At 31.7% G+C, this 19403-nt stretch overlaps 1 protein-coding gene and 1 long non-coding RNA gene across 3 annotated transcripts in view; one reads left to right on the top strand and one right to left on the bottom strand.

Moving 5' to 3' along the window:
* LOC126891748 (zinc finger protein 664-like) overlaps positions 1-13313 on the bottom strand; it is a 56649-nt gene extending 43336 nt beyond the window's left edge. For both annotated transcript variants that reach the window (XM_050661035.1, XM_050661036.1), the window contains exon 1: positions 12827-13313. In XM_050661035.1, the coding sequence (XP_050516992.1) occupies positions 12827-13073 (247 nt within the window). In that variant the 5' untranslated portion in view covers positions 13074-13313. The remainder of the gene's footprint in view (positions 1-12826) is intronic.
* A 1029-nt stretch (positions 13314-14342) lies between these two features.
* Positions 14343-14692, top strand: LOC126891766 (uncharacterized). The gene is made up of 2 exons (XR_007700551.1): positions 14343-14424; positions 14524-14692. It is a non-coding gene; the product is annotated as an uncharacterized LOC126891766 (long non-coding RNA).
* The last annotated feature ends 4711 nt before the right edge of the window (positions 14693-19403 follow it).

Genomic DNA, 19403 nt, shown 5'->3' with positions numbered 1-19403 from the left:
ATCTACAATAAAATAAGTAATCCCACTATTAGAATTGAAAGATGGTTGAAATTTTTAAAAAGCTAAAAAATGTGGTTAGATTACTTACGTGCATACTTGCTAAATAGCCCCAGAACCAAACAATGGTTGAATTTAAAATTCAGTTTACATTATTTAAAAATAATATTAAACAGGCTAAACGCCGATGTTAAAAGATATAGCCTATGGGAACATGGTGAAACCCTACCAAAACCTCAATCAACCATCTTAGGCCAACTTTGACTATAAAGTGTCACAAGTGTGTAAGGAACTGTTTGAAGTGACATTGACAGTAGAGAAAAAGGTAGTCGATTTTCAAAGTTAATTAACCAAAAGGTCATGACCCACAACAAATGATAAAAATTTTTATAATCTGAAAATGTCTAACATTTTAAATCTATTGGTTTTTGAAAAGAAATTGTGATATACAAAATTAATTTAGAATATAAGATTATTTATATTGACTGTATACTATAACATTAGATTGATCAAATTGATAGAAAGAAAGTTAAGCTGCTGTCAATAATGATAAAAAAGATAAAAAAATAAAAATAGATGAAGGTGAGAGAAGAGAAGGAATAAGTATTAGTTGGAATGTTATTGTACAAAATGAATAAATTGGTAGGCAATTTAATCTAGTCTATATTGTATTGGTGGTTGTATATGTAAAAGGAAAATATTGTTATTTAAAAATAAATGCAAATTTTTGTAAATAATGGATTTGAGTTAGGATACAGTCAAATAATTAAAAGTGTGTAATATGTGAATGAATTGTAATTATTATGAGATGTTTTATTTTTTAATTTTATTTCAAAAGTTTTGAGAGAATTCTTGTGACAAAGTGAGGGTATGTGAAGTTAGAGATAAAGAAAAGTATGATTATAGCTGTTAAGTCCAGTTGATACAAGAATGAAATTAAAATGAAAATAATATTGAAAGTATACTGAATAAAATAAAACCAAAGTAAGAAAAAGAATATTGATATAATTTAATTGTAATGATAATGGATCTGAATGTGAGAACTGAAATTAAGTGATGAGATGTTAGTTGGACATACCTTACACCACAGCCCTCTACTTTTTGTCTTTGACTTTTTCCAAGTAGAAAAAATTTTTTACCTCTCCAACTAACATATCATCACTTAATTTCAGTTCTCACATTCAAATCCATTATCATTACAATTAAATTATATCAATATTCTTTTTCTTACTTTGGTTTTATTTTATTCAGTACACTTTCAATATTATTTTCATTTTAATTTCATTCTTGTATCCACTGGACTTAACAGCTATAATCATACTTTTCTTAATCTCTAACTTCACATACCCTCACTTTGTCACAAGAATTCTCTCAAAACTTTTGAAATAAAATTAAAAAATAAAACATCTCATAATAATTACAATTCATTCACATATTACACACTTTTAATTATTTGACTGTATCCTAACTCAAATCCATTATTTACAAAAATTTGCATTTATTTTTAAATAACAATATTTTCCTTTTACATATACAACCACCAATACAATATAGACTAGATTAAATTGCCTACCAATTTATTCATTTTGTACAATAACATTCCAACTAATACTCATTCTTTCTCTTCTCTCACCTTCATCTATTTTTATTTTTTTATCTTTTTTATCATTATTGACAGCAGCTTAACTTTCTTTCTATCAATTTGATCAATCTAATGTTATAGTATACAGTCAATATAAATAATCTTATATTCTAAATTAATTTTGTATATAACAATTTCTTTTCAAAAACCAATAGATTTAAAATGTTAGACATTTTCAGATTATAAAAATTTTTATCATTTGTTGTGGGTCATGACCTTTTGGTTAATTAACTTTGAAAATCGACTACCTTTTTCTCTACTGTCAATGTCACTTCAAACAGTTCCTTACACACTTGTGACACTTTATAGTCAAAGTTGGCCTAAGATGGTTGATTGAGGTTTTGGTAGGGTTTCACCATGTTCCCATAGGCTATATCCTTTAACATCGGCGTTTAGCCTGTTTAATATTATTTTTAAATAATGTAAACTGAATTTTAAATTCAACCATTGTTTGGTTCTGGGGCTATTTAGCAAGTATGCACGTAAGTAATCTAACCACATTTTTTAGCTTTTTAAAAATTTCAACCATCTTTCAATTCTAATAGTGGGATTACTTATTTTATTGTAGATTCACTGATGATGGACCGATAGGTCTGAAAACGTTCTGAATTGGACATATTTTATTCAATCCATTGGGATTTTTAAGTTTTAATAAATATACCAATTTACATAGAAGTGGTTTTACTTCTTGTTAGAGTTTATTATATAATTGTTTGAGTGAAAAGGAAAATGAACGAAATCGACGAAATAATCAGCAGAACTAGTAAATGATAGAAGGGCAGTGGCGGCGCCTGGTGTAAAGTATTGGGGATGCACACATATTAAGATATATAAAAATAGATAACATCGTGGGCCTCCCCTTGAGCCCTATCTTCCTAGGTAAAATTTTTTGAGTGACGTCAAATTGTAAAAATCAAAATATACAGGGTGTCCCGAAAAGATTGGTCATAAATTATACCACACATTTTGGGGTCAAAAATAGTTCGATTGAACCTAACTTACCTTAGTACAAATGTGCTCATAAAAAGTTACAGCCCGTTGAACTTACAAAATGAAAATTGATTTTTTTCAATATATCGAAAACTATTAGAGATATTTTATTGAAAATGGACGTTTATTATTCTTATGGCCGGAATATCTTATAACAAAATAATAGTGAAATTCGTCCACAACATAAAATTTTAATGAGGGTTTTGTTCCCTTAAACCCCCCAAACTTTTGTGTACGTTCCAATTAATTCAATATTGTGGTACCATTAGTTAAACACAACGTTTTTAAAACTTTTTTGCCTCTTAGTATTTTTTCTAGAAGCTATTTTTTATCGAGATGCGGCTTCTTTTTTAATATATTTACACAAAAATTGTATGGGGGTTTTGTTCCTTTAAACCCCCAAATGTTTGTGTACGTTCCAATCAAACTATTATTGTGGTACCATTAGTTAAACACAGTGTTTTTAAAACTCTTTTGCCTCAGTCTTTTTTTGATAAGTCACCTTTTATCGAGATGTGGCTTCTTTTTCAAAATTTACCTATTAATGTAAATTATAAATAAATTTTCAGATTATTAACAGGTCTCTATAATCGAACTTAACCATATACAAATATGTGGTGGATTCGACAAATATTCAAAATATCTCGATAAACACTGTCTTATCGAAAAAGTACTAAGAGGCAAAAAAGTTTTAAAAGCATTGCGTTTAACTAATTGTGCCACAATAATAGTATAATTGGAACGTACACAAAAGTTTGGGGGGGTTTAAGGGAACTAAACCCCCATAAAATTTTTATGGGGTGCACAAATTTCACTTTAATTTTTTTAAAAGATGTTACTGCCATAAGAATACCACGTGTCCATTTTCAATGAAAAATCTCTAAGAGTTTTCGATATATGAAAAAAAGCGATTTTCATTTTTTAACTTCAAAGAGCTATAACTTTTTTTGTGTGCACTTTTGTATATAGGTAAGTGAGGTTCAATCAACCTATTTTTGACCCCAGAATCTGTGGTATAATTTATGACCAATCTTTTCGGGACACCCTGTATAATATATACACCGTTATTAGGCGCCAACGTCCTTCGGTAGGGATCTATGGAGGAGTATCAACAAGCCGCAAGCCCTTATCCCTTGCCGTAACGCTCCTCCATAGGCCCATCAGACAAAGGTTTATTCCAGACCAAGTCGTACATTCTATAGAATTTTATGCTATGACACTGGCCTTTTAATTTTTCAAATGAACGGGCTGGGGCTCGAATATCTATTGTAAATCCGCTATATTTGTAGATCGAGCGCCTCTCAGCCCACTGAGCCGTCTGACCGACAGACAGACAAAAATCAAAATACCTTTATTAAAAAATTACAATAAATAATGTTATTAACTTAAAATTATAATTTAGTGTTAAAATGTTACAAGCAAGTTTCGTAATGAAGGTCAAGTCGCCTGTTTTATTAGATAAATTCTTCAAAAACCAATCAAAATTTGGAAATTTTTTAATCACTTTTTGAAGTGAAAACTTCTTTAGGGACGTTGCGCACTTTTTGGATGGGGTAAAAGCATCGAATTGCGACCGTCATTGCGACCGTCATCGCACTTTTTGGGGGTAAAAGCATTGAATTCGCGACCGTCATTGCGACCGACATCGCGACCGTCATCGCTTCGGCGAAATAAATATTGTACGTATATATTATAAATATGTATGTATATATATATGTTACCGGCAATGTGTACAATTCAGGCATTGTATGGAATACCTAGGCATTGTATACATTGCCGAGTGAATCCAGGCAAAGTATGAAATAAACTCATTTCTTAACAATTGTACAAACTTTGCCTAGGCATTGTGTATAATGCCTAGGCATTATATAGAATGTCGAAAGTTTTGCAGGCAAAGTATAAAATGAACAACATTGTTAAAAATTGTTTATTGCAAATAACAAACATGAAATGTATTAAACATAGGATCTGAAAATCCTCACATTTTACTAGAGTAAAATTTAAAAGTGAAATATTAATTTAAGAAATTACTTGTTACAGCAGGAAAGAGAACTATGGCACTTCGAGTTGCATTTTCGATTGTTTTTAACACAAGCACATTGTTTGGTTTGACATTTAGTTTTGCAAGTGCATCTCACAAATCCATGGCCGCTTCCTGTTGACTGAGCTGTTGCAACGGTACGAAGTCCTGTTTCTTGATCAGGCACGTCTTCTACTCGAACTAGGCTTTTTTTGCAAACTGTAAACTGTGACCTTGCGTACAGTTGTTTCAAAACTCCGTTGGCGGTCCCTAATTTGTAAAACCCATCTTCTGTCGTATCCATGACCACTGCCAGAATATTTCTCAAGTCACCTTTTCCTTTGTCAACGTCAGGAATTGGAACACGAACAGTGACTCCTTTGGTGACGGGGGGAAACTTTTTATCGGAATTAGCTTTCATTTTCTTAGCTTGTTTTTCAAGACAAGCTTTTGACCTCTTCCTCTCTTTATCAATATTTTCCGAATTAAAACAAGGGACACACAACAGGGTTTTTTCAGTATCATCACACCCCTGAATTGAATGGCCACATGAAATATGTATGTCCGCTAAACATTTTGTGCAGTTTTGTTTCTCATTAGTTTGCTGCAAACAAACGCTACACATTTGTAGAAGGCTAGAACTGACCGAGACATCAACGGTTGCCTCATTAACTTCTGAAGTGTTATGATCGGTTTGGAGTGGAGGTTCTAGACTTGACATTGTTTGTGTTTCTGTTGTGTGCATGTTATTAACCACTCTTTCCAAATCTTGTTCGCTGTTAATGGAAACCAAAATGTCTCGAGGCAGAGAAGATGTTGTAAGACCGACCTTTACTTTACAGCCGAAGAGAGCCTCATAGGGCGTTCTTTTGATTCCTGAATGTAAAGCTCTATTTTTCATAAGTTGCACAAATCTCAATCCCTCACTCCAACGGTCAGTTTTTTCATCTTGCATCCAAGTCGAAATCATGTTTTCAATATCTTGGTTTGCACGTTCTACACTACCCTGACTTTGAGAATGACGTGGTTTGCCATGAACGATTTTTAACGTAGGCCAATAATCTTTTAAATTGTAAACTATTTTGTTTGCAAACTCCCTTCCATTGTCTGACTGCAATATACTTGGTGCTCCAATGAGAGTAAAAATATCAACTAGGTGATATGCTACTTCCTCAGCGGTTTTAGTTTTGAGAGGCTTAAGAATCACAAATTTTGTCAAATGATCCTGATAGACCATTATGAACTTAAACTCCCTGTCGGGCTGTGACTGGAAATCAATCAAATCTACTTGACAACGAGAATTAAATTCTGATGAAATCAGGGGCTTTACTACCACTCCTCTTTTCGAACCCTTTTGTTTCTTCTGACATGGCTCACACAAACTAATATATAGCTCAACATCATGACGTGTAACATTTTTGTACTTAATATCTAGCTCTTTTAACATTCGATCTCTTCCACCATGACCAATAACTACATGAGCTTCATGGAGAACAGTAAATAAATCTGAATCGTGGACATAAAATTTTACAACACTGTCTCCTTGTTTTAATGGGTGTATTAGTTTTTGCACATTTTCTACGATCATTACATCATACCTGTTGAGTAGCCAGTAGTGACGAGGTTCCTTTCTAGGCTTGGCCTTGGCATCTTCGACCTCCAACACCAGCTTTTTATAGTCGTCTTCAGTCAAAAAACACTATTTTTAGCACTTGCATTCCGAATTTTTACAAGTTCGGCACTAAAACGAAGTTTCATTAGCGATAAACGATCACTAGAACTACTGATACTACTGTTCACTTGTGACATTTTCAAGCAACAATACAGTGGCACGACAGAACAGAACTGAAGCGTAGGCCTAGCACAATACTGTGGCGTGACGGAACAGAACTGAGAGCAGCGTAATAGCGGTGATGGGCGGGGGGAGTAGGTGAGGCAAGCACGTTGTAACTCGAAAACAATGGAACAGACAGATTTTTAACTCTGCCTGAACTCCAGCAGGCATTCTATAGAATGCCTAGGCAAAGTATGAAATGTTTAAAATTTCACACTTTGCCTGATTACTTTTGGCAATGTATAGAATGCCTAGGTATTCTATACAATGCCTGATTTTACACTTTGCCGGTAACATATATATAAATTGTGTAGAAGTATTTAAATTTAAAATAAATGTAAAACCTATTTGTGGATGGGGAAGAATGATTGATTTGACGACCGTCATCGCTTCGGCGAAATAAATATTGTATGTATGTATACATATATTATAATGTATGTGTGTATAAATTGTGTAGAATTATTTAAATTTAAAATAAATGTAAAACCTATTTTTGGATGGGGGAAAAAAGGATTGATTTGGCGACCGTCATCGCTTCGGCGAAATAAATATTGTACGTATACATATATTATAATGTATGTGTATACAGGGTGAGGCAAATACAGGGCCTATTAGAAATATCTCGAGAACTAAAGGCAACAGAATGATGAAAATTTGAATTAAGGGGTTTTGAAGAGTCATCTATTTAATGAAAATATTTTCATCTATTTGCTACTTCCGGTTATAAAAGAACCGGTATAACGAGGATAGTATCACGAGGTTTTTTCCTGGTTTTCCCTCGTGATTTACTATGGAATCTCTAACGCGAGAATTTTACTGTCACCGTTGCATTTGGTTGTCTTTTTAAAGAGAGATCACATGCTATGATTTTTTTGTGACGGATATTCTTGAGTTGGGATTGATTTCATGTAATCAAATGAACTATCTTTTAGTAAAGTCGTCCCAGGAACGCAACTCAAATATTGGCAATATCATTTTAAAGTCTTCTACTTAAAATGCAAAATATATGTCTGAATTGCCAATATAAATGAGTCAGATTAAATAAATTATTAGAAGAATTTTTACTAAGCAACAACATTTTTGTTTATTTAGTATTATTTTGTATTTTGGCAACGACACCCGACTTGGGCGTCGAAACGTTAATAAATTCATTTTTTTGGTATAATTGTGGCTTATTTCCCATCTAAAATACTTAATAGTCATAAACAATGAAAAATATGATTAAGACAAATTTTATTTTTATTTACACACACAAAAAATTAATATAACAAAAAAAAATATCTTCAAACGTAATGATATTCAAAATAACTAAGTTCGAAAGTAAAACATAAGAATTTATTTATCTTAATTTCCTTCATTTGTGACAGCTGTAGTAAAACTTTTAAATAAAAACACCAGTTTGGAGGACAAAAAACCAGTTGATTTAAACCAAGGTTTTAAACATGTTGGTTTAAACCTGCCAACTCATTAAAAAGTAAATTTTAATAGAACTAAAGAACGCAATTAAATATACAACACATTACGAAATTACCTCATAGTATTTTTTAATACCAACTTTGACCAAGAATACTATGTAATTTGATACAAGAAGAATATAAAAAACAATGATATTTTTAACCAAAATTCTTGTTATCCGAAACAGCCTCCCCCCAATTATTTCGGTTAACGGAGGTTTTACTGTATGTCCACCAAGATAATAGCCATTTCTTAATTATTGCATTTACAGTTTGTATCAATTATATTATTATTACACATCGACGTACATTTCACTTTATGTTTTGATTTAACTTGTTTGAAAATGAATCATGCCATATGGGAAAAGATAAAATGGAATAACTATAATATAGGCAATCTTAAACTTAAGATTCAACATTCAACTCCAGCTAAAATAACTGATATACTACATTCGCTCTCACGAGATTTTTTTTGACACATTAGGAATAGGAAACATACAACACAAAAATTCCTACCTCACACTATTAACTGCTAAAATCAACTCAAATCAACTTAATCTTTCATTAAAAAAAGAAGAATTATTAGAAATAGTGGGAGTGTCTACTAATCTCATAAAATTTTGTGAAGTTTATTTCTACAAAATATTTTTATTTTGTACAATAAATAATTTTCTCATTTGTTATCAATACATTATAATGGTGCAAATAAATAATTATTGATTGGCGTAAGGTTTATGTTATTTTTATGTCTGTTTACTATTAATAATATTGGATATGAGCAGGTGCGTTGGTTTTGTAGTAATTTCCAGTCACTTCTGACAACTGAACTTTTCAAAAAAGAAATTAATAACGTCAGTGTCAAAAATAGCCTTTTTTTTTCTATAATTTATTCAGACTCTATCTTTATATTTTAAACATTTTTTTTACAAACTTAGTATTATTCTTGTACATTTAACGATTATTGATTGAAATTACCTATACAAGAAATAAACAAAAAAGTAAGTATGGCAACACTGTCGAGTCCCAAACATAATATTCATTTATTCATTCATATGCCAAATAAATGAAGGCTAGGTTCAACATGCCTGTGCTGAATTAGCCTTAAAAGTATTTTTGTCGTCTATACCTGAAATAGTTAACTTATAGTCCAGAGAAATAAGCTTTTTATTGGGACACTTGACCAGCCAGGTTGTAAATAGGTGTTTTGGGTACTACATACCTAATACATTATAAATACCAAAATGCCTGTCACAGTTTGGACGAAAATTTTATTTATTAACAAATAATGGTCAACAATGGCAGTTTTTTCTTAAATCGCTACAGACAGAAATAGGGTAATTAAATATCTTATTTAGGGTCGATTTCTCATACCTGCGGTAATCTATGGTTCAGTTGAACCAGGTTCACCGGTGAACTTCGGATTTGTTTGGAATGCATTTCTCATTGCACGTTCATGTCAGTGCACGTTCTTCAGCTTTCGAGAAATGGCAATAGGTAAAAAACTGTCGCCATTTTGAACTACCTTTTTTATACTGTTTTTGAATAAAGTTAAATTTAAGTATTTATATAGTCTAGGGCAGCGGTTCTCAACCTTTTTTACTCAGCGACGCACTAACGTACTCCTTACAGATTCGCGACACCCTTATATTATGTACAAATTTTTGCTAGTGGTAGGTAAGTACAGATGAATATATTAAGCATATTATTTTTTATTTCGTAAGAACATAACAAGAACAATATGCATGATTGGTATATTTTAACAAGTAAAAAAATATAAATAAAAATATCGTATTCGTAAATCTCGCGACACACCTGATCGGTTCTTCCGGCACACCAGTGTGTCGCGACACGGTGTTGAGAACCGCTGGTCTAGGGCGCATCTGTTTTGAGATGGACGTTGAGAGGTGACTCAAATTTTTTTGCAGAAATTGCTTGAAAATATCTCAAATAATAATATTTGAGTTATCCTCCCACTCAAAATGGTCCGGAACGTTGTTTAAATAATCAAAATGTCAAAATATGAAGGAAAAATTCGATTTTTTTATTGGTTTTTTTATTATAACTTTAAAACTATTCATTTCTGAGAAAAGTTGTACTGACATAAAAGTTGCGTAACTAAATTTTCTGCAATATAGAACTGGTTATAAATTTAAAAAATAGTCACCCTTGTTGCAAAATAGCAATAATTGCGAAAAAATTATACAAAAACAAGTATTGGCATTTTACGTTTTTCAACCATTTATGCAACACTTAGGACCTTCATATTTTACCCAGAAAAGCTTTATGATATAGTAAAACCACACTGTAAATTTCATTAAGATCGGTTTAATAGATTTTGCAAAATAAATTTTGCAATCCAGCTTTCGCACAAAAAATTCATTTTTTTTTAATGTTGCAGGACTGAAAATAAAGCAGATAGCAAGTTGAATTTTTTTTTGCTTATAGAAGTGTACTGTACCTTTCATTTGCAATTTGCAAAATTAAAATCGATTAGTTACCACGGCGCCAGGAAATTTTTTAAATAAACGTTAATTTTTGGTGCTACGCGCAGGACAGCGGTGTTCGTTTCACACAAGTTGATTTCCACCAAGATTTCTTCCAATCTTTATTTAATATATTATTTTCTAACTCTATATTTTGTTGTATTTTAATATTTTAATTCCACAAAAATCAAACTAATATTTTTATTGTTTGTGAAATATTGTTTAAACAATTGCATATGTTTAAATAGGTATAATAAACTTTTCTCTAAATTAAAATATATGAACAAAGAAAGTTTTTGCTAAAAAAAGTGTTATTTCAAAGGATAGAGTATGTGTTTTTATTTTGCAATAAACAAATTTATTTATTTATATCGAAAAGTAATAAAAATTAAAATGTATCAATCATTATCAAAGGTCAATGGAATGCCCAATCAGAGCAAACTATCCGCAGTCCTGCGCGTAGCACCAATAATTAATGTTTATTTAAAAAAAAATCCTGACGCCGTGGTTGTTAATCGATTTTAATTTTGCAAATTGCAAATGAAAGGTACAGTACACTTCTATACGCAAAAAAAAATTCAACTTGCTGTCTGCTTTACTTTCAGTCCTATAACATTTTGAAAAAACGAATTTTTTTTGCGAAAGCTGGATTGCAAAATTTATTTTGCAAAATCTATTAAACCAATCTTAATGAAATTTACAGTGTGGTTTTACTATATCATAAAGCTTTTCTGGGTAAAATATGAAGGTCCTAAGTGTACCATAAATGGTTGAAAAACGTAAAATGCCAATACTTGTTTTTGTATAATTTTTTCGCAATTATTGCTATTTTGCAACAAGGGTGACTATTTTTTAAATTTGTAACCAATTCTATATTGTAGGAAATTTAGTTACGCAACTTTTATGTCAGTACAACTTTTCTCGGAAATAAATACTTTTAAAGTTATAATCAAAAAACCAAGAAAAAAATCGAATTTTTCCTTTATTTTTTGACATTTTGATTATTTAAACAATGTTCCGGACCTTATTGAGGGGGAGGATAACTCAAATATTATTATTTGAGTTATTTTTAAGCAATTTCTGCAAAAAAATTTAAGTCACCTCTCAACGTCCAAATGTACTAATATTTTTACAGATGTGCCCTGGTCTAATAGTCAAATAGTCATTTTAATAATTATAAATAAATATTATAAAAACAAAAATAATGTTATCGTTTATCGTTAGTCTTAATATAATAAAATAGGATATATTTATATTTTATGACAGCATTTCGTGTTAATACAACGCATGTGTAATCCATGAAATCATCTGAACTGAGTTCTGAAATCTTTGAACGGCTGAATTCCACTGTTCAAGCATCGTTCAAGTTTAAACTGCCATCAGCTGAACGTGAATTGAGAATGACGATTTTGACTTTAAACTGACGTTTATTAAAAGTTCAGGTTAAACTGGAGTTGAACTCGATATGAGAAATTGGCCCTTAGAGTGCAAAGGTTTAAAATGACAGTTTTTGAATTTTTCAGAAATTGCAAAATAAGACTAAAACTTCAAAAATCAAAACTTTGCTACACTTTTGGCGAAAATGAACTTAAGGCTTTGATATTACATAAAAAGTTCAGTCAAGCAGTACATATAATGTACACAAATTTCAAGATGATCCGTCAAGTAGTTTAAATTTTATTCAATTTGTTTATCCCACAGAGCTTTTTTTGCAATATTATTGCTCAGATAATAACGATCCAGGGCCTCGATTTTTGACCCTTCGCTTCGTTATTGAACATATTCGCTTCGTATCTGTTTAGTATATGAAACGAATATGTTCGATAACGAAGCGAAGGGTCAAAAATCGAGGCCCAGTAATTCTACAGGTACCACATGAAACACGAAGACTTATATTTATAATATATTAAAAAAAGTCAATAAAAGTCTTTTTACCATTGCAAAAATATTTTACTATAGTAGTCATTTTTGGCTTATAAACAATTTGAATAACTTAGTTAATATTGACAGTAGCCTAAGTCCACTTTGACATTAGGAAAACTGGTATCTTTGCATGAATTTTCTGAAAAAAAATTGCCTATGTCAATTAGGGTCAAAGTTTGGATAGGGAGAGAAGCGAAAATATAAGATCATGCAATATAGAAGACATAAATGGATGGGTGACAAAACTGAAACAGGAATGGAACGAATACATTAGTAGAATGGCAGAGGATAGAATAGTATGAATAGCAGGAGATAAGTCACCAAACGGAGGATGAAATATTGGCAGACCAAGAAAAAGGTGGTGCGATAATTTAAACAATTTAGAAAATTTAATATTGAAGAAGGAACAGGCCTTAAAGCCTACATACAAGAAGGAAGAAGAAGGTACTACAACTATTAAATAATATTTTGTTACTTACTAACCTTCAATTTTTTGATTTTCTTCAAATCGTTTAAGTTCATTTCCATGTTGTTCTACTTCAGTTTTTATGGAATATTTCTTTAAGTCTTCAGAATCATAAGTGTCATTAGTATTCTCTGTGGTATTACTTTGCCTATTGGACTCCTCCTCAATTTCACATTTAAAACCATCCAAAAGGGCATCATCCAAATCATTATACTCTATTTCTACTTTAGAAATTTCATCGCTAATTTCTTGTTTGACTTCCATTTGATTAATGATTAAATGATTATACTTGATTTTATGTATTCCAAAATAATTTTACATCCAAAAAAGACTGGCTCAAACCACAGATCACTTTTAACTCTCTATGTTTCACGCAGGTATCTCAAGGTCATACTAAACTAAATGTCATTTTTAGTAATGATACGTTTTTTGAGATGTCGCCATGCACCTGGAGTGAAGATTTCTTCTATATCACTGAGTCTGAGTGTCATTATAATTTGTCAATTGTCATCATTGTCAGTGTCAGTCAGGGTTGTTAACTCTACGGATTTTTCCGTAGATCTACGGATTTTCGAAATTATTTCGGATTTTCAGATATCGACCACATTTCTACGGATTTTTCAGCTGCAGCCATCAAGAACATAGAGGTAAATATTAACATAGAGGGAGCCTACCTTTCGCGCTTCCTGACGACAAGATCTCATGGACTGGTTTGCTGCATCTCTTTCTAACACATTATATCGAAAATCTATGATGACATTCAGTGTGAATATAGGCACGGAAGAGGAGGACAACTGTAGCAGCTTTACTATGCGTAAGAGTGAAACAGCACTAATCCAAATAAAAAAGATGGTGTCGTCACTTCGTTCTGACAGACACTCTCTCTATGCTAATATATAACTCTATGATCAAGAAGCTAAAATGAGGATTTTTTTACTCTTAAGGTGTCATTCTTCTTCTTTTTTGGTCTATCAAGTACCATTCTTCTCCTTTTTTGGTCTGTCAAGTGCCATTCTTCTTCTTTTTTGACCTTTCAAGTGTCATTCTTCTTCTTTTTGGTCTGTCAAGTGTCATTCTTCTTCTTTTCTTGGTCTGTCAAGTGCCATTCTTCTTCTTTTTTGGCCTATCAAGTGTCATTCTTCTTCTTTTTGGTCTGTCAAGTGTCATTCTTCTTTTTTGGTCTGTCAAGTGTCATTCTTCTTCTTTTTGTCTGTCAAGTGTCATTCTTCTTCTTTTTTTGGTCTGTCAAGTGTCATTTTCTGTCAGATTTCTGCACTACGGATTTCTACGGATTTTTGAAGCGCCCTCTACGGAAATATTCAGTTGCGTTGTTAACAACCCTGGTGTCAGTATGCCTTTATCTTTTATCTTTATGTCAGGTCAGTAAAAATGTTTATCTGATAATCTGATTGTTAGCAATAATAAAAAATCCTGATTTAGATAAAATGGATTCAAATACAGTTTTTGAAACAAAACGAATGTGATTTGAAGATCCCTAGGAAGATCAAATTCCTAGCTTACATTTGCATGGTAAGTTCAACAAGTATTTGTTATTAGAGAACAAGTAACACAGTTAGTGGTGTAGGGAAGCAAACGAATGTAACACCAAGACCAAGTAAGTAACCCCTACAGAAAATATATAATTAATACAAATTATTTTACGTGAAATGAATATGGTTATTATCAAATCAATTATATTAATTTTTTGTTTTAGTTGAAAGTCCTCAACAAGTAGAGATGCACACATGTTTCAATCATTTGAGATACCCTTTTGTAGAAGTATTTGGAAGATAACTATTAATAATTTCATTTGTAAAGATACGATTTGTAAAAAAGTATATACAAAGTGGTTTTGCTGGTATTAAATAAATAAATAAAAATACGTTGTCATGTCTTATTTTTTCCCAAATGGTATTTTGTATATTTGAAATTAAAAATAATCTGCATATTTTAAAACCAAATTATTTTTTTTTCAACTATACAAATATTTTAACCTAACATTTTCTTCCCACCAAAATTACATTTTGAAATTCCCGCTTGAAATTAGTTCCGATACAAGCGGCATGGAGCGCTGTTTTTCATATTTAACCAAAGCGTTATCGTGAAACATCTAGAGGAGGTAGGTGATCTGTGGCTCAAACTAGGACAACGGGACAACACAACATACAAATACAAAATACCATCACACCACACACAATACATCATGCCCCGCTCACTCTAATAAAAAACATGTAATCGTATTTATTTTCCTTCCATTTAGTCAGAGGCGCTGATGTCGGCATTGTGATTGGTGGAACATGACTTTTGACAAATCCTGCGGTATCTGTGAATCTGTAATCTGTGTTCGTGTGCATTCGTTCGTTGTCGCTCAGTTATTTTATATGGTCGGTTATGTGATGTGTTTGTGTCGCCATAAAAAGCTGATATTCAGTCGTGTTTTTTGATATTTTGTAATCGAGTACCTTTTTAAAGGTAAGTTTTTCTGATTGTAAGGTAGAGATTTTCTGATTGTAGGTACTGTTCATCCAACAGTTTTAAAATACACACTTTATTTCGCGTTTTGTTGTTAGGTCTAATGGCTCCGTTCAGCTGTTGTGTGCAGACGGTGGAAAAGTTCAACAAGTAAACATTTATTTAATCCAAATTAAATACTCATATTTCTATGTAAAATGTCACATCATTATTTTATAAATAAATAAGTAAGAAACAAAAGTTGTTTGTGGTTTACCTTTATTGTCCACTTGAATAAAATATTAAATATTGGAAGTACCGTATGGAGGCTATGTACCTAGCATGGAGGCTGGATTATAGCACCCTTTCTACCCAATCAACAACAAGAACGTTTAAAATTTCACACCTATCATGTCGAAGCTACAGACCACTTATGTGGAGGCCAGATTTGTAGTATCCTTCCATTTAACCAGGTGCTGAGATGGCGCTGAAATACGTGACATGTTTTTTAAAGAGTAAGATCGCATTCTACCAAATCACACAACACTTTTTTCTATGCAATACGTAACGGAATAGTATTGTAACTATGGAGACCTGTAAGAAGGAGTGGAAACGCAATGCATCGTTTGTGGGCTAACTTTTCAACCTCTAATTCAACTTTCAGCAATCGCCGCTAGAGGCGCAAGTGTTCGAATAGGTGCTACAAATACATTAGCTCTTATGGACTTATTTAATATTTAACTCATTTTATTTTTGTTTTTAGCGTAATTAGACATTAATTTATTGGTGGATTGTAGCTGAATATGTTTTATGCCAAAAATAAATTATTTTAACCTTATAACATATCGACGTGTGGTAAAAAGTGTATTCTTTTTATATTATTGTAGATGGAGATGTGACATCAAATTTAAATTTGTCATTACTTTAATATGTAGGACAGCTTATTTTGAAGCGGAAATATTTTGTCACATTATCTAACTGCCACATTTATATACCAATGGTATTTCAACTGCAAATTAATTTTTTAATATCTTTGTAACTGATATCAAAAAGTTTGTTAGTTGAAAAAATTGACTTAACTGTACGTAATTGTTTTTAAAAAGTTTAAAAAGTTATTTAAATAATTTGAAGTTTATTGATAAATTTTTTTTTAATTATTCTTTTTATCAAAATTTAAACTGCTTTTTCTTCTGAATACTATCATTTATCTATATTCTGAAAGCTTACCTATCAGATGTTTAAATTTAGTTAATAAAAATATATGTCTATAAACTACGCAGACGATAGTCTGACTTTTATAAAATTAATGTTAATTTTTGTGAAATATTTTGTCTCAAAAAATGCATTGTTTCGACAGAAAAACTTTCCAAGATCCTCCTACTATTATCACTATAATTTTCAGGTTAAAATAAAAACCAATAATAGACACAAATTTTATTTACACCGAAGGAAATAACATACAAACGAATAGGTTTAATCCACGAACGTTATAAATAACATAAAGACAAATCTTTATAAAAAGTCTTTATTAACTTCATTAAGTTCCCTTTTGAATTTTTTATCGGAACGATAACTCGATATAAATCCCGGTACGAAGCAAGTTCTTTTAGTGTAAGCTTTCTTGGAACTCATATTTAAATAATATTAACCACCAAAACCAATAATCTTATATTAACTACGAATAATTAATTATTTTCGAAATTTTCACATTCACTCCAATGCAAAAGTAGCATCTATCTCTACGCCACCGCCGCCCTAGCGAGAAACCAAGCAAACAGGCAAAATCGTGTACAAAAATTTCAAGGTCGTCCTATCTCGATTCCTCTCCTCTGTGTAGGTCTCCATAATCATATGATCTCATTTTCAGCCGCCATTATGACATTTAGAAGTTTTACCAGCAGGTTTTACGTTTTTGCTCTTTGCGCAGAAATTGGCGCAGTTATTGTACAAGAATCTGTGCCTGACACAAATTCTTGTATCGTTTCTGATATCGTTTCTTGTATCTGTGTATGACACTATACATTTTTTTGACATATCAGAAACGATATTAGAAATGATACAAGAAAATGCATAGTGTCATACAGCCTTAAGGCTGTATGACACTATGCATTTTCTTGTATCATTTCTAATATCGTTTCTGATATCGTTTCTTGTATACATTTTCTTGTATCATTTCTTGTATGTACATTTGTGCCCTGTATGACACTATGCAAGTTCTTGTATCGAAAACTGTATGAAATTCGGCACGTGATTGGTCGAAATTTTGTTTGTCACCCTGTCACCTTACATGGTATGGTAGTACTGCGTCTACAGCTGATTTTAAGGATTTTATAAACTTTTAAAAACAAATATTTTATTGTTATAATAACTAGAATTTTTACGTTGACTGTTGATTATTTGTGTTTTTTATTTTGTTTTGATATTTGTGCTAAAATATTTGCATTATAATTATCTTCAGTTTGATCCAAATTGGAACTATTGTATTTTCCTCTATTAAAAAATTATGCAATATGAAACCCAAAGTTATTCTAAATATATGGTTATTAGTAGAACAGTAGTCCATACCAAACGGTATATTAAGTATCAATAAAATATTTATAAATAATACCTACAAAACACAAATAAATTTATCAAGACATAAATCATATGATCTCATTTTCAGCCGCCATTATGAGATTTAGAAGTTTTACCCAACTATATTATTAATCTATGGTTTTACCAGCAGGTTTTACGTTTTTGCTCTTTGCGCAGAAATTGGCGCAGTTATTGTACAAGAATCTGTGCCTGACACAAATTCTTGTATCGTTTCTGATATCGTTTCTTGTATCGGTGTATGACACTATACATTTTTTTGACATATCAGAAACGATATTAGAAATGATACAAGAAAATGCATAGTGTCATACAGCCTTTAAGAACCGTGAAACACGTCCGTGTTTATACGTCCATGCAAAATACAAAATACAACATTCCGAGAATGGGGCCGAGAAGTTAGCTACAGGACAGGACTACTGGGCCCGGATTACGTACACTCGATACGCATCGTATCCGCCATGTTTTCCCATAAGGCGCTACAGTAAAACATGGCGGATACGATGCGTATCGAGTGTACGTAATCCGGGCCCAGGCCATGAGCCGATGGGTAGAGGGGATTTGACAGCTTTCGCCAGCGCTATTAGTGGCAGTTTTGTGCATTTATCTGATAAATTTAAATGGCGCGCCATGGGTAGAGGAGAGGGGATTTGACGGTTTTCACCAGCGCTGGTAGTGCAGCGTTGCCACATTTAGTAGATTTCTACTTTTTTGGTAGATTTTTGAAAAATTTTAAAAAAATTCTAGTAGGCAATATTTTTTAGAAGATTTTTAGTATATTTCAACATTTTCTTATGACTAAAATAAAATTTGCTTTTTAATAGTATTTACCCCATTTCTAAATTAATTTTTAGACATTTTGTTACAATTTCCCAATGGCATTACCGAAAATAAGATTCAGGGGTGGGATTCTGTGTACAATCGCTAACACCGCCGACCGCTTTCTATCAATGTCAATATATTTAAATTTTTAGTTTTAATTCAAATATTTTCTTGTTTTACTAAGTGTCACTTCAGCATCAACTAGCAAAACTAGAAAATAATTCAATTAAAGCTAAAAATTCAAATATTTTCACGACAATTGACATCGATAGAAAGCGAAGTGTAGATATCTACAGTGCACGGAATCTAGCGTCAGGACGTAGATGATGAATATTAAACAGAAATGAAACTGGATTCTGGTGTAACAAACTTGCAGATTTCAAGTAGCAGTGCAATCAGTACCTATTTCAGGTGTTATTGAAGAGTTCTGGTATTCGGTGAGCCTGTTAGAAGCTAACGATGGAAAACTAAAATATTTGCAAAACAACAAATGTTGTGTTTGCGTGTTTCTAATGTAAAATGCGAAATAATTGTTTGAAGAATGTGATCCAGACATGCAGATGTTAGAATCAGTGGATGACAAAATATTATATACAAATATTAAATATGAAACTGATAAAAATTAATTATAGTTGGTCATTTTGTTCCCCAGTTAAAATATAAAAAAGTTTAGTTTTTGTTTACAAACAGTCGTATTAATTTCTAGTTATACTCCCTCTGTGGCTCAGT

Source organism: Diabrotica virgifera, chromosome 9 (genome assembly GCF_917563875.1).
Source record: "Diabrotica virgifera virgifera chromosome 9, PGI_DIABVI_V3a".
NCBI lineage: Eukaryota > Metazoa > Arthropoda > Insecta > Coleoptera > Chrysomelidae > Diabrotica > Diabrotica virgifera.
This window is presented reverse-complemented; position numbering and strand designations above follow the sequence as displayed.